At 42.6% G+C, this 25,959-nt stretch overlaps 1 protein-coding gene across 1 annotated transcript in view; it reads left to right on the top strand.

Moving 5' to 3' along the window:
- Positions 1–25,959, top strand: part of HGD (homogentisate 1,2-dioxygenase) — a 42,298-nt gene that overhangs the window by 13,977 nt on the left and 2,362 nt on the right. The window contains exons 5-13 of the mRNA XM_040250901.1: positions 8,753–8,812; positions 10,445–10,536; positions 11,971–12,005; positions 12,817–12,896; positions 13,449–13,548; positions 15,792–15,916; positions 17,084–17,188; positions 19,496–19,622; positions 25,060–25,241. Of these exons, the coding sequence (XP_040106835.1) occupies positions 8,753–8,812; positions 10,445–10,536; positions 11,971–12,005; positions 12,817–12,896; positions 13,449–13,548; positions 15,792–15,916; positions 17,084–17,188; positions 19,496–19,622; positions 25,060–25,241 (906 nt within the window). The remainder of the gene's footprint in view (positions 1–8,752; positions 8,813–10,444; positions 10,537–11,970; positions 12,006–12,816; positions 12,897–13,448; positions 13,549–15,791; positions 15,917–17,083; positions 17,189–19,495; positions 19,623–25,059; positions 25,242–25,959) is intronic.

Here is a 25,959-nt window from a genome sequence, read left to right on the forward strand (position 1 = left end):
AAATACTTCAAAGCTAGTAAAAGATCACATCATAAAACTCTCTCTGCCTCCAGGACACACAAATTATCATAACTGTTTCAAAACAATACATCCTTACAGAGTGTTTGATGTCTAATTTGTCATTCTTGGAGAAGGCAATGGCACCCCACTCCAGTACTCTTGCCTGGAAAATCCCATGGATGGAGGAGCCTGGAAGGCTGCAGTCCACGGGGTCGCTGAGGGTCAAACACGACTGAGCAACTTCACTTTGACTTTTCACTTTCATGCATTGGAGAAGGAAATGGCAACCCGCTCCAGTGTTCTTGCCTGGAGAATCCCAGGGACAGGGGAGCCTGGTGGGCTCGACACGACTGAAGTGACTTAGCAGTAGCAGTTGTCATTCTTTAGGTTTCACTATTCTAAAAACCCCCTCCCACCAAAAATGTCTTGGATTTCCTGCCTCTTCAAGGTTTTGCCCGTCATTCCTATTCATAGTGATTCCCTGAGAAAGTAATCTAAGCCCACTTTATCACCTCTATTCACTCCTAACCCTTTGCAATACAACCTGCCCAGATCACTCTACTGAAAGTACTAATATGTGTACTTTCTTTAAACAACAATAATTGCTCCTTACTAGTAAGTCATGTTCTATTCAAAACTTACATAAACGTGTCAGTGCCTAATAATCGTACCAACGCAGAGTTAACTACTTCCAATGTTTTGGTTTCTTTCTTTCTAGTCTTCTTTGCACATTTGCTTCTCCTGAAAACATCAAAGAGTGTCCAGTATATGACCCACAGCAACACTTTTTAAAATCCTCTTTCCCCAATTTTCCGTGGACTCCAACCCTCTCACACCACTCTCCCGAGCTCTTATCTTTCCCAAGCTCAGGCCTGGACCACAAGTACCTGGCTTGCCTCTGCCTCCCCCTACCTTGTGCCACTAGAAGATGTCAGAGAGTAGGTCCTCACCCACTTTTGACAGCACGTGCACGAGCACACACACACAAAACTTTGATTTACATGGGGAGACTGAAGTTCAAGGATTGAGGGAGTGGGGATGAGCAAAGCAGAATTTTCTGTAGGGAGCAGGTAAGGGACGTAAAAGAGGCTATGAATACTCTTAAATTAATGATGTTTTTGAAAAACTATATGATGTTGTCTTTCTCTAACTTCACTTGGTAGAGATTATTATACTAATTAAATGTGTAATCTAAACTGTAATACAAATGAACTTATTTACCAAACAGAAACAGGGAATTCTCTGGTGGTCCAGTGGCTAGGACTCCATGCTTTCACGGACAAGGTTCAGATTTGATCCCTGGTCGAGGAATTAAGATCCTGGAAAACATGCACCATGGCCAAAAAACAGACTCACAGACTTAGAAAATAAGCAGGATGGGGAATAAGTTAGGAATTTGAGATTAACAGATACAAATTACTATAAATAAAGTACATAAATAATAAGGTCATACTGTAGAGCACAGAAGGGCTTCCCTGGTGGCTCAGTGGTATAGAGTCTGCCTGCAACGCAAGGGACACAGGTTCAGTTTCTGGGTTGGGAAGATCCCCTGGAGGAGAGCATGGCAACCCACTCCAGTATTCTTGCCTGGAAAATCCCACGGACCCAGGAGTCTGGCGGGCTACAGTCCATAGGGTCGCGTAGTCGGACAGGACTTAGTGACTTAGCACGCACACACAGTCATGCTCTAATACAATTTTACATTCTGTTTTTTTAATGGAAACATCATATTTTTTGCTTTGCCCCATGTCTTTTCAAACTCTTTGAGTGTAGATGGTTTTTCATGTGGCATAATTACCCAGGACATGTTTACAAGATGATTCCTTTATTTTCAGGTACTTAGATTGTTTCCATTTTTATTATTATAAATCATCCATGGCTAAACACAACCGTTTTCTCCCCAGTATCCCCAAACCTGGAGTAGTTGACGTGCCTCTTTTCTTCCTGGAGCTCTGTCCTCTCCTGTAGTCTATGACATCGCGTAAACCTGCAAAACAGGCCATCTCCAACGCCCTGAAATACTTCCTTGTCTCTGCCCTGTCTCCATCGCCCTCTTGGGAGAGAGAGAAGTACCTACTCTCCTGCTGCTCCTTTCCTCTTCCTTCTTGCCTTTCTTATCTTCTCTTCTTCTCTTTCTTATCACCTACATCGGCCCCTCCCCTCTTTATTCTTTTGCTAGGGCTGCCTTTACAAAGTACCACCGACTGGGTGGCTTAACCAATAAAGATTTGTTTTCTCACAGCCGTGGAGGCAAGATGTCTGAGATCAAGGTGTCGGCAGCTGGGTTTCTTCTGAGGCCTCTCGATGGGCTTGTAGTTGGCTACCTTCTCCGTCTGTCTTCATGTCATCTTCCTTCTGAACGTCTTCCTTCTGAACGTTTGAACGTCCTCTTCTTATAAAGACACAGTAGGTTGGTCAGGGGCCACCCCAACCACCTCATTTTAACTTAATCACTTCCATAAAGACCCTATCTCCAAATATGGTTATATTCTAAGGTAGTAGGGGTTTGGACTCACATGTAGGAATTTTGAGGAGAAGACAGTTCAACCCAATTCGCCTTCTGTGTCTCCATTTTCTTTCCAATTATCAGTTAGTGATTCCCACTTTATTAGACTCTCTTTGCCTTAGAGGCAAATGGTTACTTGCTGTTGATAAGAAAAACCCAGCTTTGGTGAACTAAGAAGAGGAATTCCTTGAGCAGCAGAGGGTTTTTCTAGCCCACTTCATTTCCCACCTATCCCCCAAATTCCCCACAAATATACGTCTCTGCAGGCAGAAATCTAACTTCACCCAACATAATTCCAGCCCCAAACTTGGTGTAACTTGTAGGCCATATTTCAGGAAGTCCATCCCAATAGTCATATTTGTAAGCCATTCTGCCTTGACTGTGGAACCTCATTTACACTCTATGATCTACTTCCTCTTCCTCTCACTATCTTCCACATCTCCCATATTTTACTTTTTAAAATCTAACAAACATCATTCATTCCCATGAATTAACTATTACCTCTACAATATGTTTTACAAATCTCTCCCCCAACTCCAAACCCCATATGGGACATTGCCATGAGTATGTCCCACCTCAACAGGATCCATACTGAAGACATCATAGTCCCAGCGAGACTTTCCTTTCTCTCAGGCTTTCTAGATCTGTTAATGACACAACCGCTCTTTCACACTCAACCTGCAATTACCCCACCACCACCCACTGCCCAGCCAGTCCTTGGAGTCATCATGAACATTTCTTTCTCCCTTTACATTGAGTTATGTGCCATGCCCATAAGATGATGATTCCCATCTACATAAAAGTTACCCAGGTGACTTGTTGAAGACGTAGATTCCCCAGACTCTCCCACCCCAGAGATTCTAATTCAGTAGGTCTGGGATGATACACAGGATTCTCTCCAGATGATTTCCATGCAGATTGGCTCTAGACCACACTTTAAGAAACATTGCCATAGAATTTGCTCCCAAGATGTCTTTGGAGTCTATGCTACTGCTACTGCTAAGTCACTTCAGTCGTGTCCAACTCTGTGTGACCCCATAGACGGCAGCCCACCAGGCTCCCCCATCCCTGGGATTCTCCAGGCAAGAACACTGGAGTGGGGTTGCCATTTCCTTCTCCAATGCATGAAAGTGAAAAGTGAAAGGAAAGTCGCTCAGTCGTGTCCGACTCTTCACGACCCCAAGGACTGCAGCCTACCAGGCTCTTCTGTCCATGGGATTTTCCAGGCAAGAGTACTGGAGTGGGGTGCCATATACTCTCCTTTCTTTTCTTAGCAGCACCTGATTTGGACTTCACTTCCTCTTACCTGACTGTTATAAGGGCCTCCTAACTGATCCATGTGTCTTCCCAACCCACCCTTTCCTACACCTTACTGCCAGACTCAGCTTACTTAATTATTACTCAGAAATCTTTAAATCCTGCTGTTACCTCTCTCTCACTGCCCAGCCAATCAAATGCAGACTCCCAAGACAGGTGGTTCACTCTTGTACCTTTCAAACCCTTCTCTCTTCCATGTCCTCTACCCATCAGCCAACCTGGAACCATCACCAACCTAGGACAATAGTCTAAATTTTCCTACCTGGGTGCTTTATGCTCTTTCATCTACCTAGAATTTTCTCTACTTCCCTCACAAGTATCCGCCCATCCAAATCTCACCCATAATTTAAAACTCCCTTGTGGTGCAGCTGGTAAGAACCTGCCCGCAATGCAGGAGACCTGGGTTCAATCCCTGGGTTGGGAAGATCCCCTGGAGAAGGGAAAGGCTACCCACTCCAGTATTCTGGCCTGGAGAATTCCATGGATGGTATAGTCCATGGGGTCGCAAAGAGTTGGACACGACTGAGCGACTTTCACTTTCACTCTCATCTAAAATACTTTCTTCACTGAACTCTTCCAATATTTTTCTCAGAGTATTTGAGAGCAGGAGCTACATCTCCCTCATTTTCTTACAACCTGCAGTACCCAGCATATGCCTTCTTCCAGACAGTAGAATCACAAGTATTTGTTGAAGAAGCTCCCTGATAGCTCCAATCCCATCCTCCTATAAATAGACTAGATTGCATTTCTCTAAATGCATTCACTGATGTTTGCCAACACCGCAGTGCACATTGCCCTGTTCAACTCTTTTAGACAGCATGCTGGCTCTTTTTACAGTACATCTCCATCAACTTGCACTTAATTCCTTGGAAAAGATGTTGGAGCTATCTGCAAACCAGATTATTCTATTGTGTGTGTCTTTTATTGCTCATGTGTAAGAATGTTAAATATGCCCTGCACCAGGAGTTATTCCTGAGGGAACATTCCTGTTTATATTTCTCTTCCAAAATCATTCCCAGTTACCCATTTCCTTGTTTTCCTATCATAACGTGCCCATATTGCAGGGTCTTCTCTTTGCCTAAGGGCAGAGACTGTCATGGTACCTAGCATAAAACCTGGCATGTGGAGAGGGACAACAAATCATTTGAATAAGTGAATATATAGGGATTGGACAGGAATACTGACCTTGAAGGACCTTAGCAGGATTTGGGTCCCAGGAGTTAGACTATGCCAAGGCAACTCAGCCCTGGAGGAACAGTAGATAAGGGCCCAGATTAGAAGACCAAGTACAAGGCCATTAAAAGGAGCCAAAACTTGGGTTCAGGGACCATGGAGATCATGAATGATTTTGGAAGCAGATCAAGACAGGCCGAGATGAAAGGGCTCAGGGTTTAGATTACTAAAGGAGGCTAAGAGATTGTTAGCATCAGTTTTTAGTAAAGAAATTTAACTACTCTGAACCATTAGTTTTGTTGCTATAAAATAGGGATAATAATAATGGAGCCTAGAAGATTGTTGTGAGAATTAAATGTCATCTGACAACTATTTGTTGAGTGACTACTATGTTGCTTGCTCTATGCTGGGTGCTGAATAAGGGATATAAAGCCCTTAGCTTTACACTCAAGGGCAAGGCCAAGTATCCAGGTTTCTGTCCATGAAAAAATGTCATCTAAATACAATGCTAGTTCATCTTTTTTGTCTTCTCATAAAAGACTTTTAAAAGTCTAAACAATTAGTTAAAAAAAAAAAAAAAAAAAAGAAGTCTAAACAAAGTGATTTGGGTGATTTGAATCCTCTTTACCCATGATCTTATTACCTCTAAGAACTCCAATGAGTCACCCAAAGCCTGATTTCTCACCACATAAATTATGCTGCATTTCCCTCAAATTCTAGGTTTTCCAAGAATTTAATGAGCCACTGTTTTATTTTATCTCCCTCCCCAATCTTTCCTAGTCTGGGCTGAAACTCTCTGTAGTGAATTACCCTGAGCCTCACCTAGCCATAGCTGTTGCTAACAATTGTTTGTCCATTGTGATCACAACTGCATCTACAAGTTACTTCCAAATTCTTGGATAGATATTAGCAACTTCTAACAATATGTTTACCTCTAATCCACCAATGTTGTTGAGAGTATCCAACTCATACAATTTAATTGAGTCCAGTGCAACTTTGGAGGGACTCTCAGTGAAGCAAAGAAACCAACTGTGGGAGGTGATACTCAGATCATACTCCCAATCTTCTGACTTTAGAAGTACTGAGTCCAATTCTCTAGTTTCATTTACATCCCTGAGCACAAACTTCAAATCCTTATCATTAAATGTTACCAGATTCTCTCTTTTGATAAATTGAAAGAATTTTTACTTCTAACTTTAGTCTCTGCTTTTCAAGTTATTTTTGACCACCTTACTTAAACTAAGCAAAACTTTATTTTCCAGTAGAATTTGCAGAACACAGTTGCAAAATATGTAAAGTATTGATAGCAGTAAAAGGAAAAATAGATTAAATCCACAATTATAGTGGGAAACATCAACACTTCTCTCTCAAGAGTTGATAGAACAACTGAACAGAAAATCAGAAAGGATATAGAAAAACTGTGGAGTTTTACATATATCAAGAATTGACTTATTTTAGAAACAATCTTAGGAGTTTTAAAAACAATTTTCAATTTGCTAGCTATTGCCTGAATGTTATTGGACTTCCAAAAGTCTCACAAATTTGCTTTAGTCTTCTTCTTTGAGATATTAGCAATGTTCTCAGTGTCTTATATTTACTCATTCATTCTATCATTCAGTACAAATATATTAATATCTGCGATAGTCAAGATATTGTATTGGATGCTTCAATGGATTTCATTGTCTTTGAAATGTTAATAATTGCATTCCATGGGGGGGGGCTCTTTAGCCACAATATATAGTATGAATAAAATAAACTGTTAAAAGTTTATAGATTTACATTAGTTAATAAGAATGAAATGACTTTCCAGAAGTCACAGAGTAAATAGGAACAGAGGGAGCAACAGAGCCTGTGTCTCCTGGGTCAGCCCAGTGCACAGTGCCCTTGGGCTGGCCTTGGATCAGAGAGTTTCTGTGCCACGGCATGCAATTAGTCTGAACATCTGTGTTTAGCAGATGTTTCCACTCTCTACTCCAGGGCTTCTTCCTGTTTGTCCTCTCCTCAAATTTGCCTCCCCATATTCAACATGATATTGCACCAAAACTCTTGCCTGAAGAAGACCCCAAACTGCCTTCTTCTTCTGGGTTTTGGGTTTATCAGAACCGCCTTGGGGTCTTTATTATTGTTTGTGATACGCTGAGTATAGTAAATCCTTCCCATTGGGAAATCTAGAATGATGACTTTTCTTAGGGTCAGAATTCTAGATTGTATGATCTTCCAGACCGTCTTCCTGGGTTACCAACTCCATGCTGCCACTGAAGAGGGAGCAGCACATAACAGCTCGTGATGGACAAAAACCTCCCTCAAGAAGCCAGTGACACTTAGTTTTGGCCCTGGCTGATGTCAGGGGAATATCCTCCTATGTCCATGGTGCTCAACCAGGGGAAGTTTGTCCCCCAGTGACACCTGACAAGGTCTGGAGACATTTGGGGCTGTTACAAATGGGGGAATGCTATTGGCATCCAGTGAGCAGAGGTCAGGGATGCTGGCAGACATCCTACGGTGCACAGGACAGCCCCCACAACAAAGAACTACCTGACACAAAATGCCAGTAGTGCCTGAGAGGAGAAACCCTTTCCTAGATTCTTGCTCTCAGGTCCTGCACCTCCTCCATGAAATATCATCTTTAGTGGAATTAAGCCTTTTCCTTCTTTCTGAAGCATGATTCCAATGTTTTTCAAAGCAACATCTTTCATTCTTTTAAGGTAGTCCTAGAATGTGACAATCCTGCTTTGCCTTTAAGAAATAAAGGCTGCTGTCTGACTGTGTGCATCAGAGAGGCAGGATCATCCCAGAATCGCCTTTTCCCCTTGCTGTTTCCTCCCCCCACCCAGCTGCCTCTCTAGAAATAACTCAATGAGCTGAACCCCATGACCTCCTGGCGGCCCAGCCTGGCTTGCCTTGACCAGGCACTGCAGCCAGTGGAGCCGGCCCTTGGGGTGCAGGTCCCTCCCTGAGATGTCCTGAGGCTGCTGGGGCTATCAAGTGCCAACCTGCCTGGGTCAGGCCTGCTGCCAAGTTGATTAATAAGTGCTGGGCTGATACTTCTAGTAGAGCTCAGACCTGCTGATTTTATTTCCCACTTGCTTAGATCATTTCATTATTAAATTAAAGGTTGTTGTGATTTAAACTGAACTGTCAGGCAGCCTGGGGACAAGCACAGGGTTTGGTGAAGAAACTGAACCCGGTACTGCACTTACTAAAGGCAATCTCAATTTTTTCTTTCTCTCAAAGAAATAATTCAAAACTCCAAGGGCTGGAAGTAAGAACTAGAACCTTCCCCTGCTGTGTCAGGAGCCCACATAGTGAGGCTGCCACGCCAGGAAAGGGAGCTGATTATAAATAGCACAAAGAGCAGCATCAGTCAAAACTCACTGATGTGCCTGAGCAAAATGTTAAAAAAAAATAGCTTCTGAAATAGGAAGCAATGATTTTTTTTATATTTTTGTAGTTTAAAATGCTAAGGAATGAAGACAGTATGTGTATATATAGGTTAAACATTCTCTCTCTCACACACACACACACTCTCACACACACGCACGCCCACCCTGCATACCCACACAGAACCCAACTGAGCCCCTTTAAGGAAATGATGGATAAATTATTAAATTGAAAATAGCAAAATCACAAGTCGTCAGAGCCTCACAGAGGGAGCAAGCTATCCTTTTTATGTGATTTATTTAGAAAGTCTATGGTTTCCCCTTTTGAAATAACTTTCCTGTATGTGTGTGTGTGTGTGTGTGTGTGTTTTCCCAGCTGCGATGGAAACCATTTGAGATTCCAAAAGCCTCTCAGAAGAAAGTGGACTTCGTGAATGTAAGTCAATACTATCCACGCCTGCCCACCACTCTCTTCTCTCCCATGGTGGGTGATATAGCCACTTTCAGGCTGGATGCCAAGCAGAAGCAGCCTTGGAGGCGGGCAGCAGACAGAGCGCCACCCACCTCTGCCTTCCAGGCTGGCCAAGGGAGGTCTTACTTACCAGCACCACATGGCCCCTGACACCAAAGGGCACTCGTGAGCTGTTTACATCTCCAAATAGCCAGCGGAAATTGAGCATTTACTGACTTCAGGTTTCTTTGTTCTTGGCTAGAACAGGGGTTCTAAGCCTTTTTGTTCCAGGGACTCCTTTGATAGTCTGGAAGCCTGTGTTTTTTAATGCATAAAATAAATTACATAAAATTACAAAGTAGCCAATTATATTGAAATACAATGATAAAAATATTCAAATAACAAATTTGGCTTGCTTTAGAGTAATATATATGCTGCCTTTTTAATGCACTAAATCACAAGATCTATAAAAAGATCTAATAACTTTGGTTATTAAATGTATAAGCATAAATGATATTTTGAGATATCTGAAACAACTATACTGTTACTGCCACTTCTAAAACCACTAGGGTTTGTTGCTTATATTCATTCACATTAATTCAAGGAAATGATAAATTTCAGTCAGAAGTTAGAGAAATACATATATCATTTTTTTTTTCATCCAAAGTCATGAACTCTCCAAAATGGATCCCTAGATTAGAATAGCATCAACTCAGGGTGGCAACTTTGGTTAGCACAATGATGATTAGAAGTTCTGATTGGTAGTTACAGGTGCTGGGAGTATTGGAACATCTCTGCTCAGAGAAAGCATATGTAGGGAAAAGGCCAGGAGCTATAAGGAGGTGGGGCTCAAAGAAGCCGGAGGAGGGTTCTGTAGACCAACCTCAGTTCACGACTTACTTAGGGAAGAGTCCAAGTACCCAGCCTTAGGCCAAACTGTTTGTATCCTATTAAATTCTTTATCCATATTAAATGCTCCAAGCCATGTGCAAGGCTCATCTAAATAGGCCCCAAACTTGCAAAATGAGTTAAAATACCAAAAGAAATCCCTTACCCTGGGTGAATTATGGATATCTGGAGAGCAGAGCTCCCTCCTTTCAGAAAGGCCCATGTGTTAAGGTCTTTGGGACTGTGGGTTATTAGCAGAGAGGATTACAGTTGGTCAGAATACTTTCCTCTACCCTGTTCTGGAAAGATTAGGGGTGACCCTATTTGTAAGCAAACAGCTGCCCACGTAGTGACGTGTTATCTGAGGATCATTCATTGGGCCCTAATGCTGCAACCTTCCTCCCCAAGCTTCCTAGATGCCTGATTTTACCTCCAAAGCAAACTCTACTTAAGGGTGATCTTAAGCACTACACTGATAAAACGTCAAGTAATGAATTGATGTTCTCCAAGGTCAATTCTGATGGAGCCATTAAGACAATCCAGATCTAGGGCCATGCCTAGCACTGAGGGTGGGCCGACTTCTACAAAACATAAGTCAGTCAATTTCAGGCTCCCCTTAGGCAGTCTGGTCCCAAAGGGAAGACCCTAGTAGAACTTGCCTCTGATTCTCAGGGACCTAGGGGAGGGCTAGCTGCATTCACCTTTCCCTCTTGTGCGGATCTCTCCCAGGGCCTGCATACCTTGTGTGGAGCTGGAGACATCAGGTCTAACAATGGGCTTGCTATCCACATTTTCCTCTGTAACACCTCCATGGAGAATAGGTAAGTGGCTCAGACCTACAGCAGGTCAGCCCCCTTCCCTAATAGTTGCTGCCCAGAGGGTGAAGGCTGGGTGGTTGCTTTTGTTACTTCTTTTTTTCTTTTAACCTCAGAGCAATCTTAATATACATTTAAAAATAATGACAATAAATGAGCATTTCTATCTTGACTGACTCCTGTGACATAAAGAAAAATGTCCTGTGCGTGTATGCTAAGTTGCTTCAGTCGTGTCTAACTCTTTGCAACTCCATGGACTGTAGCCCGCCAGGCTCCTCTGTCCATGGGATTCTTCCAGGCAAGAATACTGCAGTGGACTGCCGTTTCCTCCTCCAGGGGATCCTCCCAACCCAGGGATCGAAACTGTGTCTCTTATGTCTCTTTCACTGGCAGGGGGTTGGGGTGTGGGGTGGTGGGTTCTGTACCACTAGCACCACCTGGGAAGCAAGAATGTCACCTAACAATGCAAGCAGAAAAGGAATAATGGGGCACTGAAAGCTGGAGGAGTCCAAGATGCATTTAGACTTTAACCAGGTGTGAGTCAGAATATCCTTAACTTCTAAGGTTCCCCAGGGCTGTTCTTGAGTCCAAAGTCATACTACCTGAGCAGCCATTAGGACTACCTGTTGGTGGCAGTTCAAACTGGCAGACTAATAACTGTGTAAGCTTAAAGATCCTGAATAGGAGAACTTACATGTTAGACTTTTTTTTTTCAATAAGAAAAACTTATATATAAAAGGTATTTTTCCTGTTTCTTTGGGAAGCAGAGTATCATAACAGTTTTGCCCACTACCTCTGGAATCAGACCACTGTGTTCAAAGCCCAGTCCATTCTTCCTGGCTGAACAACCTTAGACAAGTCATTTAACTTCTCTGAGGCATGAATCAGGGCCAAGATCATGGCCCTATGACAAGACACTAGAGATGTTCAGTGTGATATGAGGCACCTCCTCTCTCTCTCTACTTGAGCTGTTAAATACATTAGCCTTCATTCAGTTCCTTTTACTTGCCATCCACCCTCCTGCCTCAGAGCAGCCTTCTGCCTGGAATGTTCTCCTACATCACTCCCATCCCCAAGTCCCTGCCTAGATGATTTCTTCAGATCTCAAGTCAAACATCCCCTCTTCAGGAAAACCTTGGCTGCCGCCTCAGACTAGATCAGGTCCATTATTCTTTCAGTCCCCTGAACTTGACTTCATGGTGCCATTACAGTTTATGAGATGGTTATGTAATTGTTGGATTGCAGTCTGACTTCCTACTAGACTCTAAGGCTCCATGAAGGCAGAGATGAGGTCATTTTGCTCATCATTTTATGCCTAGCACTAAGCCTGGCACAGCCTATCTACTGAGCAATAATTTGTGCAGTGAATTAATTTGTCTGGACATTGTTAAAACAGAAAATCATAGGAATTATTCATAGGAATTATTCTATATGTTTCAGATGTTTTTACAATTCAGATGGAGACTTCTTGATTGGTGAGTTTTAAAGACTTCAGACCCTTTCATTGGTAATTGATCCCTAGTTATAAGCTGCTTATTAATTGTATACATATTACTGTCCTTTCAATTTGTCTTATTTAATGTAGTCTACAGACTGAGGTGTAAAGGCAATTGGTGGTCTGGAAAAGATTCCTTGTACCTTCAAGCCCCTACCCTATTTCCTGGTCTCCCTGTCTTTACTCATTTCTTCTGGGCCTTTCTGATATGCAAGCTCTGGGCAACTTAAAAGAAATACAGGGTAAAATCAACATGTGATTAACTTATTGAGATAACTCTATTTGCCTTCAAACTTACCCAAGTAAAGATCATCTATCTGCAAATTTGTATAAGTACAAATTTTCATGAAACCATCCAGATGGAAAGTCTAGTACAGATATCTCTGGTCTCCTGATTCTTTTTTGATGATCTTAGTACTGATATTTTGGAATGAACATTTTGATGTAAACCTTAGACATGCAAATGCCAGCTTCCTGCTGGAACTATCAGAGATGGGTCTTTTTCCATCCTGTTTCTGGTGCCCTTTCTGGTCAAGCCACAGAACTGTGCAAATACAAGCTCCTTATCTGGCAACCAAAAATAAGAAAAAAGCAGAGTCAATTTTTTCATTCATGCTTTTCTAGAAATAGCCAACTTAAGTTGTCAATTCTGACATTTTCCCCCATAAAACTCAATGAAGCACTTTTCATTTGGATTGAAAAAGCAAATGCTGCCCTTAAGCCTTTCACTCTTCATGAAGTGGTTCTTACATGAAAAGAGTTACTCACTGCTGCCTTGTCTTTTATGTTAGTTCCCCAGAAAGGGAAACTTCTCATTTACACCGAGTTTGGCAAGATGCTTGTTCAGCCCAACGAGATCTGCGTCATTCAGGTTGGTGATGTGTCCCCCTCTCCTCCCAGCTTCTCCCTAATTCGGGAGCAATCAGATGTTGCAGCTGCTGCTATTTCTAACTCTGAAATTTCTCTATCATGTCTGGGCAATGGGGAGGGAGTTTGAGTTATACAGAAGGCTCCCTGTGTAGAAGGCTTAAGCAGGCTTCTGTGCCTACTTTGTTTTAAAATAGCACACAATCACAAAGCAAAGAGCATTGTCAATTCACTTTCCTAAATATTTATGCACACTCTGGCTGATACTCTGGAGGGGACAAAAGGCAGTGAAGATGGATTTCTTTAAATTTTGGTGAAATCAGGGCACTGTTATCTCTGAACCCAGTGAGAGTGTAGGCTAGAATTGGTTTGGGTCACATATGTGATTGGAGGTTAACTTCTTTAAACTCATCTTTCAGCTGGTCACCTCTCCAACATAGCTCAGCAGACTATAGAATTATTTGTGCATGTGAGGTTGGCTGTAGCTCTTGGGCAGCTTCTTCATAACTATAGGTATGATTGGCGAGAGCACATCAGTGTCTACTTCCTGTTCCAGAGAGGAATGCGGTTCAGCATCGATGTCTTCGAGGAGACTAGAGGCTACATCCTGGAGGTTTATGGAGTCCACTTCGAGTTGCCTGACCTGGGACCAATTGGTAAATCTTTAATGCAAGCTTCTAAGCCTGACTGGAAATATAGGACACAAATAATTGCATGAAAGTTAAACATCCATCTCTCCTCCTTATCTCACTCAAACTACAGCTTTCCTCTCTAGAAAATTTCTTCTCCAGACCAAGTGTAGTTGGTAATTTCAAAACATATTAGAGTCCCCTAAACAATCACAGACTTCTTATTTCAGGCCTCTAAGTTCAGGGGCTCCAGGTGGTATAGTTGACCCATTTGATGAGATGATAGCTTCATTAATTAGCTGGTCAGTCCACCAGTCCATCAGCTTGTCCCAGTTCCCATGTTGTGCTGAGGATAATGACCAGAACCACATCAAGGATGGCATAAGCCTCTTCCCATCACACATGTTCATAACAGAGAACAATCCAGCCCAACCCACAATAAATCTTTCTCTAGAATAGTATACAGGCCATTGGAGAGCAAGACAATCTGTAATAGATTTCAGGTTATAGGTTATACAGTGTAAACCCTAGAGGATATAAAGTCTGGGTTACTGTGAGCCAAGTTTCCAGGAACAGCTTCATAGCAATCATAAGATATGACTAATCCTTGATGGAAAGTTAGGAGAAATAAAGAGGAAAGGAGGAGAAGGGGACAAAAGAGGATGAGATGGTTGGATGGTATCACCGACTCGATGGACATGGGTTTGGGTGGACTCTGGGAGTTGGTGATGGACAGGGAGGCCTGGCGTGCTGCAATTCATGGGGTCGCAAAGAGTCGGACACAACTAAGCGACTGAACTAAACTGAACTGAACTGAAAGAGGAAAGGGACCAGTTTAAGAAAAAGTGTACAAGTGGGAATGGATTTTGTGGATAGAAGAGAGACCATTTTCTTGTCAGTGGCTTGTGTGTAGACAATAAAGTGGGAAAAACCATAATAATGGCAGGAGCTATGTGGCTATAGAAAGGGGAAATGGACTGAAAGTCTATGGATGTCACATTCCTACTGAGCATCTTCTATAAAATCTACATACTTAGGAGTCAAAAAGTGCGCCTCACTCCGTGCTGTGAAGGAGCTAGAAACCACAGCCTCCATGAGGCAAATGAAAACTTTCCAAAGTGAACCAAGGTCTCCTACCCCCGATTCTTCTGGCAAGCTGGAGGCAAAGAGAGCAGGATCTGAGAAGTGGAGGTGGCAGGAGGGGATGTTCTCAAACCATCTCTCGAGTGACAGGAGTGGTTGGGGAAATGGGCCCTTGGTTTCATCTTTGGCGTGTTTGCTGAAGGTGGTGGCCACACCTCCCAGCTCTTCCCTTTCCTTGTCAACAGATTTTTTTTAGAGCAAAACAGGGACAGGCCAGCATGTGCCTTCTGGTCAGTCCCCTGGGGGATCCAGAAAGTCAGAGGAAGGCGGGAGGCAGCCGAGAGGCAGCTGGAGGCACGGTGGGCCGTCTGTCGTCCTGCTCTCCGTCCGCTCTTCCCACTTTGGTCTGGTTTCCTGCTGCTCCACAGCCAGCAGGGCCTCCAGGTGCCATGCCACATGTACCCTCTGGAAAATATATATAATTGACTCACCAGCTGGGGGCCTATTTTTTTTTTAACCCCAGGAGCTAGAAATGATAAAACACTCCCTAGGTCTCTCCTCTCAGAGTTAAATTATGTTTTTGCACTTAAATTTTTCATTTCTAGTCTTCTGATTTATTTTCCTTCTCTGGAGGGAACACTCACAAAGCAAAGGTGAGCAGGCAGGTCTCCCTCAGTGGCAGACAGATTTGTCAGGCTGCCAGCAGTGTTGCAGACGTGGACTGATTCTGAGTCCTGTCTAAGGAGCGGAGGCGTGCCTGAGGCTACAGTGTGTAACCTTCTCCTTCTCAAGGACTGTCGATGAGTTCTAGAGTTGTCAGAGTTTTATTAGGAAAAAAGCTCTAGTATTCTATCGTATCTTCCCTTTTCCTCTTTTCTCCTCTCTTCTTCTCTTCCCCTCCCATCCCCTATAGTGGTGAGGTAATGCATGGAAAGTGTTTATAAACCATATTCACTTTATTCAGGTAATGCTGGTGATATTTTCAGGATTTCTTTTTTTCTGACCAAATTTCTTGGATCCTCCTCAAAAGGTACCAGACTGGGATTCCAATGAGCCTTTCAACAAGGATAGCAAATTGTGGAATGGCTTTTGACGTGGAAGAAAGCCCTTTCTCTTTGTGCAACAGTGGCATCTTTCCTGTGTGATTTCAGAAGTGTCTAAAAGACTTTTGGATCATTATATTCTAGGAGCCAATGGCTTGGCCAACCCTCGTGATTTCTTGATACCTGTTGCCTGGTATGAAGATCGCCAAGTGCCAGGTGGTTACACTGTGATTAATAAATACCAGGGCAAGCTATTTGCTGCCAGACAGGTAAAGTAAGTGGCTTGACAGGCAGGGGAAGGAATGAATAATTATTAAGCACCTTCTGATTGCCAGGGCTTGTGTTAAGTATTTATATACACTATTTCATCTTTACTACATCACTAAGATACTACAATAAGGTACTATTTGCCCTGTTTGTAGTCATGAAAACAGTCCAGGTAGTGATAACTTGCCATATGTCACAGTAAATGACAGAATCAGCATTCAAACCCATATCTTTCTGACTCCAAAGGTCATGCTATTTCTATTCATCAAGCAATAAAAAACCCCACAATACCTAGGTCTCTATAAATGGTGGGGGAACATAATAAACAGGCAGGGAGGTACAGCCTGAAAAGGAAAATTAATTAATAGCAGTTCATCTAAGACTTATATTTGTCAATAGTCACCATATTTCAAATACAAGCAATGACTGATAGAAAACAAGCAAAACTCAGTTAATTAGTTTGACTTGGTTGACAGCACCAGACTGGTAAACTCAGGAGATAAGCAAAGGCATTATCTATAGCCATACCACCCGGAACATGACCAATCTCAATTGATAAACAAAGGCATAGATAATAATAATTTTAAAATAATAATATAATATGTAATATACATTATTACTTACTTTACTGGATATATAATGTCATAGAATAAAGTAACCATATAATAAAAACAACCCAAAGATCTATTCTATTTACTATTATTCATTTGATTTATTTTTGCCCATTTAACTTATTGCTTATGTGTTGCTAAGGCATGTTATTTTCTTATCTTAGTCGCAGCCAGTGCCTGCCCTCAGCACTGGAAACCCAGACGGTGGCCCAGATTGTCAAAGAATTGCTGGCATCCACAGATTCTCACCATTGTATTAATATTGTTGAAAAGGCACTACTTGGCTGTGCTTCTGCTGCACATGTGATCAGAGGCAGCTGTAGCTTAGGTACTGGAAGAATAGGGTCAGTGGCTTAGGGAGGACAGTTTGAGAGAAAGTGAAGCAACCATTGGATGATTCAGGGTGATCTCTCTCCCAAAGGATGGTATTATTAAGTTATGCAAACAGAATCAAATCAAGAAAGAGAGAGTAATGTCAACTATAAACTGAGGAATCATAGCTATAAAAGCATTATGTGCTAAAATCACCCTTTCCGGCTTTTTCTTTTTGTCGATCAGGATGCCTCCCCATTCAATGTTGTGGCTTGGCATGGGAATTATACCCCCTACAAGTACAACTTGGAGAACTTCATGGTCATCAATTCAGTCGCTTTTGACCATGCAGTAAGTCTGGCCCATGGAGGAACCCTGGGGAGAGGGTACCTTTAGGTTGGAGAGGTCCACAGTAGATACCCGGTGTTCACAGATTCAACTTTTCCAGTGTTGCCTTGGAAGCCCGAGACTTAAGTCATTTGTCATTGTGTTGACAGGAATTTGAATCATCTGCTGCAAGGCTTCAGTGAAGGAGTAAATAACCTACCAGAGGGAGATCCAGACTAGACACTCAGCATTCACCGTGCCACACAGCTCAGTTCTCTACAGGGCATTCACAGTAACTTTCCTTCATGGCTAAGAACACGATTTCTTCCTAGACAATGTATCCCAATAAGAAAACCCATGGCTAATGTCAGTGATGGAGTATTGAGGAAGGAAAATTCCTGAATTTGGAAATTTCTCTGTCCTGCTCATGAATACCAAAAGTCTGCCTGCCCACTTCAGAGCTTCCACTGCTGGCTCTTTTTAGCTGAGATGGGACTGACAGCTCTCTTCTGAAGTTACTAGTAACATTCAGTGCTTGAATTTAAACCAAAGAAATTCTAGAGTATGAACTCGGTCATATTTTTCACTCAATCAGGGACTGCAAATAGGTCTCCAGCCTACAGTGCAGGCTCCCAAGGACCCACTTTCATGATAAAGTGCTAGTTCTGAGATCCTGGGGGAAAGTTCACTTTGCATAATAGATGAACTTAACCCACAAACTGGAGGGACAATTAGAGCAGAAGTCAAAGAACCAAAGACAGAAAGATTACTCTAAGCCAGTTCAGCTTACCTCTCAAGGCTCAAAACTACCTTTCTGAAGAGCAGCAACTTGATAAAACCAAGAGACAAGAAAATGAGGCATCATGCCCAAAGCAGCAAAAAAAAGAATGCTGAGACACTGAAAGAGCTTTTTATGAGCCTCACTGCCTTTTAACAGTTTCAGATCATTTCTCATGACAGATGAAGAAGTATTCATTCTTGCAGCATTAAGGATTTCTTGACTTGCATTTACACAGACAGTCTCCTTTGTACTGCGGCTATACTCATTTTCCCAAAATTCAGACCTGATCTTTCTAACGCTACATTAGAAACCTTTGCAGGCTCCCTGTGGTTTAGGATTAAGTCTGAGCTTTGAAGCGTAGTGTCCTATGCTTTTCACCATCTGGCCCTAGACTTATTTCCCTGGACCACCGCTGCCCCTCTCCCTCCTGCCAATGCACTCTGGGCTTTAGTTTTCTTGCTTCTTAACAAAATCTCTGTGCATTTTGATGTCTTTCCTGTTTTCTATGCTTAAAATGCCTTTTTGCCTTTTCCTTCCTTTCCTTCCCTTCCTTTTCTTTTTTCCTACCTCCCTTCTTCCCTCCTTTCCTTATTCCCTCTCTTTTTCTTTCTTTCTGCATTCATTCTTCAGGACCCACCTCAAACATCACCTCCTTTGTGAAGCCTTCCCTGATCTTTTCAGGAAGAGATAAGCCCTCTGTACCCCTTTGGCTCTCTATCTACAAAGATAGATCGCCCTTAGCACGTTGCTGTGATTCTTCAGACACTTGTTTCATTACTCCTTCTGTCTCCGTCACACACACTTGCCGCCACCACCAGTGGTGCTGAAGGGCCAAGAAGAGAGTTCAGTCATCTTTGAATCCCCAGCCCTCACATGACATCAGGAAGCAGACCTGATCACACTGATGGCCATTAAATGTGAATCTCAGTCTTTCCACTGAAAGAGTCTAACGTTCTTTACAAATCATAATATTGTCCCCCAACCTATTCCCCTCTACACTACCACCACCCAGATGAGTGATGTATTAATATTTTAGGCCTGAGAGTCAAACAAGGATAAAAAAGCCATGAGGATACCATCTGGAATCTCAGTGATTCCTCCAAAGAGATGCACATCCTACATCTATCCCAACACTCAGATATTATTTTATTTCTATTTCTACCTCACTCTGAGCGTCCCTTCTGCCAAGAGCTCCCTGCAGCACATGCCAGCTCCAGCCACTCTGACCTGAGGTTGGGAGGCAGGCACTGCCAGTTCTCAGACCCACAGGGTAGTAGTTACATGAAATGGGGGCTCAGCAGGGTGAAAAAGCTGCTCAGAATCCCCTTAGCTGCTGTTAATTCATTTTGCTTCAAGCACAGCAAGAGGGGAAAGTCAGATGAGTGATTACTGCACCTGGATGACAAGCCCAGACTTCGTAGTCTGGCCTGCAGTTTGATCAGAAGTTACAGTGTCGCTCGAAAACCCCTTCAGCATGGAGGATGTGCGTCATTGTCGGTCACTTCCCCTTTCATCGTGTCTTCAGGCTCTCCTTGTCCTTCCTTTCCCAGGACCCCTCCATTTTCACGGTATTGACTGCTAAGTCTGTACGCCCTGGAGTGGCCATCGCTGATTTTGTCATCTTCCCACCTCGATGGGGGGTTGCTGATAAGACCTTCAGGCCTCCTTATTACCACAGTAAGTCATTTGCCAAGTTACATTTGGGAAAAAAAGAGAGAGAGAGATGGGCGAGTGGTCAACATGACCCCTGGGGAACACTGCTAGAGGTATTTCTAAAGGCAGGATGTCCTGCCCTGGCTGCAGTTCAGAATCCTGCCTCCCAAGGCCCAGCGCTGCTCCCTAGATTGTTAGCTTCTTAAATATCACAACTTGTGATGTTTGGCATCAAGTTGGCAGTGGCCATGTTGACTCTGAGGAGAAAACCCTGTGTAATGCCTACAGCCAAGTTCCTCTGGCCCCGAAGAGAGGCACAAAGGCTGGTAAAGCTTGAAGCAAGACATTTCTTTACATTTCAGGTGTAAAGGGAGGAGGATCTGTGGGCTGTTGTTGCTTAGTTAGTTGTTTGGGGAAAGTTCATTATCTAAGTCTGGCTCAAGAGCCAATAAAGTGTGCCTTCTCCAGTGGTTTTGAAAGGGAAAAGCAGATTGCAGTCCACACCAGGGGACGGATCCTATTCTAGAAGCAGTTTCTGCAAAGCAGTTGTTGTCTAGAACAGAACTTGTCAAATCTATTATTTTAATTTTATTAATATTATTTTTATTTGGTGAAAAGTGAAAGTGTTAGTTGCTCAGTCATGTCTGACTCTTTGCAACCCCGTGGACTGTAGCCAACCAGGTTCTTCTGTCCATGGAATTCTCCAGGCAAGAATACTGGAATGGGTAGCCATTCCGTTCTTCAGGAGATCTTCCTGACCCAGGGATTGAATGCGGGTCTCCTGCATTACAGGCAGATTCTTTACTGGCTGAGCCACCAGGGAAGCTAAAAATTATTGACCCTTTCTTTATGCCTCTGTAATAAGTTCTTCAAAAATATTAACACATTTAATTTTCATAACTGTTGTGAGAGATCATTTCTTTTTTTTTTTTTTAAGAAGATGCAACTGAGCTGTGAAGGATCAAGGCCTCACAGCTATTTAAGTGGTGGAGTCAGTGAAGTACAGGTGAAGTACTGGACATGAAGACAATCTGATGCCAGAGCAGACAGTCATGGGCATTAATGGATGTCCCTAGCACAGTGCCCAGTGCGTGATATGCATCCAATAAATATTTATTTAGTAAGTGAATGCATCACCAAGAATGAATAAGGTACCTCATGGAGTACTTAATGAAGGTGGCGTTTTTAATTGTGCAGCAGCTAGCTATAAATTCAACCTAAATGTCAATGCACAATTCTCCTTTCTGGAGATTGCACTTTTGTACACAGAGTTCTGGAAAGACTCTGAGGTGCATTTCAGCTGTAACATTCTTTAAAAAAAAAAAAAAAAAGCCCCTTTCTTTAGTAAACCTCAGCACTTTCTGTCTCTCTGCGGCTTTTCTCTATATGTGCCCAGGTGCCAGGGCTTTGACTAAAATGAGCAATGTAGGTGTTTGCAGAGGGTGGAGGACAAAGGCCTTCAGAACGGGAAGAAGATCGCTTCATGGTCAAATGTCAGCATCGCCTTTTTCAGGTGACATCAGCTGAAAAGGATGCAATTGGTTTAATGCTTCAGAGACACCAGATACTTTGTGAATAGAGATATAACAAATTTTGGCCTTTCTGAGAAATATCACAGCCATCAAAGCCCGTCACATGTCCTAACTGTTCTCCTCCTAGAAGCTAGTCCCCAAGAGGACCTGTTGTCAAGGCGAGAGGCTTGGTCTGGATTATAGTCTGACCCTCGCATACTAACCCTTGGTACTTCCCTATTTCACATAGTTCTGTATGGAGGGGGCTGTATGTGCCAGAGGCACTGGTTTTCAAATTTTAACATATGTCACTCTCTGCTGGAGGGTTACAATATAGATTCTTTGGACCCACCCTCAGAATGTCCAGTGTAGGGCCTGAGAACCTGTGGGTTGGTTTGTTTTTTCTTTTTTCTAATTGGAGTATAATTGCTTTCCCATGTTGTGTTAGTTTCCGCTGTACTATGAAGTGAATCAGCTTGATGTATAGATCTATCCTCTCCCTCTTGGACCTCCCTCTATGATAATTTGCATTTGTAACAAATTCCTGAGTGATGTTAAGGCCTCCAGCTGTTCCAGGAACCACACTTTGAGAACATTCAGTTCAGTTCAGTTCAGTCACTCAGTCATGTCTGACTCTGCGACCCCATGAATTGCAGCAGGCCAGGCCTCCCTGTCCATCACCAGCTCCCGGAGTTCACTCAAACTCACATCGATCAAGTCAGTGATGCCATTCAGCCATCTCATCCTCTGTCGTCCCCTTCCCCTCCTGCCCCCAATCCCTCCCAGCATCACAGTCTTTTCCAATGAGTCAACTCTTCGCATCAGGTGGCCAAAGTACTGGAGTTTCAGCTTTAGCATCATTCCTTCCAAAGAACACACAGGACTGATCTCCTTTAGAATGGACTGGTTGGATCTCCTTGCAGTCCAAGGGACTCTTAAGAGTTTTCTCCAACACCACAGTTCAAAAGCATCAATTCTTCGGCACTCAGCCACTCTCACATCCATACATGACTACTGGAAAAACCATAGCCTTGACTAGAGGGGTCTTTATTGGCAAAGTAATGTCTCTGCTTTTGAATATGCTGTCTAGGTTGGTCATAACTTTCCTTCCAAGGAGTAAGCATCTTTTAATTTAATGGCTGCAATCACCATCTGCAGTGATTTTGGAGTCCAAAAAAATAAAGTCTGACACTTGAGGGCATTAGGGGATATGAAAGTCATTTACTAGCAGAATGCTAAAAGAATGCTAAAAAATTCCCACTATCAGAGAGTTGAATTAGGTTGGTATTGAGGTGGAACCTCAGAATCTGCATTTTGAACTAGTGAGTCAGGGGTTCTGATGCCAGAGCTCTACAGACCACGCGCTGAGATATGCTGGCCTGGGGCTTGTCTTCCCCATCCAGGTTCCCTACTCTGCTACAGCGCTCAACCCACTGAATGACTTTAGTTTGTAATTCAGGCTGCCTGAAATAAGTGACCTCATGAAATACCTCTTTTTTATAAAGAACTCTATAAAATAACTTCTTTTTTATAAAGAACTCTGAAATAAATTTGGCTCAGGGGAGACAGAGCTCAGAAAGGCTTGATTGCCCTGAGTTAGTTGGAAAAACCACAGAACCCTGAGTTAGAAATTATTTTTTACCAGAGACATTAAAAATAATGCTTTAGCAATAATCAAAATCTTTGCTACTTTGATGTGACTTTACAGAAGTGGAGAATGATTTCTGTAGAAATATTGCCTCCAGCCATCTTAATGCACCTTAGTCAACTGGATTTAGCATTAATCAAAAAGGCAAGGTCTACCTTCCCACTGTCCTTTGAAATATAGAAAATGATGTAGAAATGTCATCACCACCTCACTGCTACCTAAATTCATGTTCAGATCAAAGCTGAATTCAGTCTTGCTCTCTTCTTAAAATTAAGCTTTGAAGGTGACCTTGAGGACACATACTAGATGGAGGAGTATGCCAGAATATTTAAGTCATGAGCAGAACTGCTTTTAAAATGTAGACACTATATGCTTACAGTTACTTTTCCCCCTCTATTTCTGCTTCATGGAGAAACAAGTAGTGCTATAATCTGGGTCTTGCATTTTCTGCAGGGGCCTGCAGCAACCTTTTGGGTTCTGGGCAAAATGGGTACGACTGTTTGGGCAGTTCCACAAGGAAGAGAAGGGGACAACAGAGGATGAGATGGTTGGATGGCATCACTGACTTGATGGACATGAGTTTGAGCAAGCTCCAGGAGTTGGTGATGGACAGGGAAGCCTGGTGTGCTGCAGTCCATGGGGTCACAAAGAGTCGGACGACTGAGCGACTGAACTAACTGACGAGTATTTTGGCACTTGGCTATATCCACATATAGGGAAGAAGAGTGGAGCATCTATCATGTCAGACGTTTAGCTTTGCAAGGTTTGCCAGTGCCATCCATCTCTCTCTACTCGTCTATGATTTGCAGTGTCAGCACTCTCACAGGACTGACTATGATTATGAGGAACATTAAAGAGGCTGCTTCTTACTCATGTCTATCACAGTACTTAGCACAGTGTCCATATATGCTGGTTAGATGCATAGGCAGATGAATAGGGAGGGGAATGGACAGATGAATGGATGGATGCATAGATGGGTAGATGTTTTCAAGGTGTTGTATTTCTTTAATTCTTGCTCTAAATAAAAAGCTTTGTTTAAACAAAAATGTGAGATAGAAAGAGTGGGAACATGGTGATTTTTGTCAAATTTTGTTGATTCCAGGAGGCACAACTAGCACCAATATACTCAACTTACATGGAAGCAAATTTCCAATTGACTTGGGAGAACTTTCTAATACCCAGAGTCTTCAGTAATATGATAGGTTCCTTTGTTGAATAGAGCACTTCAGTTCACAGGAGGCATGCAGGTAATTTGTCAGGAATGATACACAGGTTATTTCTGTATTGAGTAGAAGTAGGGAATCCCTTGGGCTTCCCTGGTGGCTCAGATGGTAAAGAATCTGCCTGCAATGCAGGAGACCTGAGTTTAATCCCTAGGTTGGGAAGATCCCCTAGAGAAGGGAATGGCTACTCACTCCAGTATTCTTGCCTGGAGAATTCCATGGACAGAGGAGCCTGGCGGGCTACAGTCCATGAGGTCACAAAGAATTGAACACGAATGAGCAACTAACACTTTCACTTTTTTTTCAGGGATCCCTTCCAGTATTAAGATTTTCAGATTCTATGAAGAGAATGTCAATGGAAAAGGAATTAATCTAAGGAAGCATTTTGGAAAATGAAAGAATAAGATGATATTAGATTCAGATACAGAAGATATTTGTTAGAATATATAGTATTTATGGATTAGATGTATAGAATATAAGATTTTTTCACATAAATTATTATTTGATAATGGACTCCAGGTCCAGGGTTCTTTCCTTATATCACATTTCCATCAACACATATACACACAAACATACATACACACACACACACACACACACATACACACACACACCCCGCTTTAATTTTCTAATTTGTAACCAGAAATATGGTGATGCCTTGTACTACTGTAAGGCTATTTGGGAAGGAATTCAGATCTGGGAAAGTGGTTAATTTTTATATGGGGCTTGTAATTTTTATATGGAGTACCTTCACTCTTTATCATGATTTGCATGTTAGTTATTATTAAAATTCTTGTTTGGGGCCTACTTTTCTTTAGATCTAGCATAATTTCGTTCAGACAGTGGAACCTAAGACCTCTGTTAATCTACATAGCCATGGAGTAGAGCTTTGCATGCCAAGAATTCCACACTAATGAATGTTTTGTGGTCGTTTTCCTGTCTATCTATGCTCTTTATTATTTCTATGAAATTTTATGATTCTCCTCTCTTCTTGACATTCTGTGGAAATAATGTTTGAGAAGTCTAGGTGTTTGGGGTCCTTGCCTTGGATAATAAAAATACTGTTTCAATCTTCCCAGGGAACTGCATGAGTGAATTCATGGGACTCATCAAAGGTCGCTATGAGGCAAAGCAAGGTGGATTCCTGCCAGGGGGAGGCAGCCTGCACAGCCCAATGACTCCCCATGGGCCTGATGCCGACTGCTTTGAGAAGGCCAGCAAAGCCAAGCTGGCACCTGAGAGGATTGCTGATGGCACCATGGTAAGCAAGTTAGATATCAGGCTCTAGTGGCCTCTGGGACCCCCAACCTTGTTGCGAGGAATGGCTATTTTTTATTTCTCTAAAGTCACAGAGGAGAAGTCTAGAGAGGAGAGTGTCTGTATGTATGTTCCCACCTGTGTATGCACACACCCTTGTGTGTATACTAGATGCCTGATGTGTTAGGGTAAAAAGAGCTTTGTACTTGGAGTCAGGTCTAGGTTTGAATTCTAGCTCTTGGTTGCTGTGTGACCTTGAGGAATTTACGTAACTTCTCTGTGCTTCATTTTCTCCATCTGTAGAAAAGGTAGGGCATCCAGTGCAGCTGGTGGCTGTGATTTAACACTGCTGACTGCGCCACACTGTTCAGACAAAAGGGGGGACATTATTCCTACTGTGTCAGGAGTCTTCCCTTATCTGTATGTGGCCCTGTATATATATATATGTATATATATATATATATGTTCTGTCTCAGAGTCATCTCCTGCTTTTTGAAGTCATCCTCCAGGACTACAGCAGCAGGGTTTGCAGCATGTCACTTATAGCTGGCTTCTCAAGCCCAGGAGGGTCAGGAAGCCTTTGCCTGACTATAGTTAGGGCTTGTGAGCAGCAGTTCTCTCCTTTTCTTTTGCTCTCCTTTGTAAAGGGATGAAACTGATGGGATTTAAAAGCTATTTTGTATTCCTCCTGTGTCACGCTGTAAACATTGAAACTGAACACA

This window comes from Oryx dammah, unplaced genomic scaffold (assembly GCF_014754425.2).
Source record: "Oryx dammah isolate SB20612 unplaced genomic scaffold, SCBI_Odam_1.1 HiC_scaffold_2, whole genome shotgun sequence".
Taxonomy (NCBI): Eukaryota; Metazoa; Chordata; class Mammalia; order Artiodactyla; family Bovidae; genus Oryx; species Oryx dammah.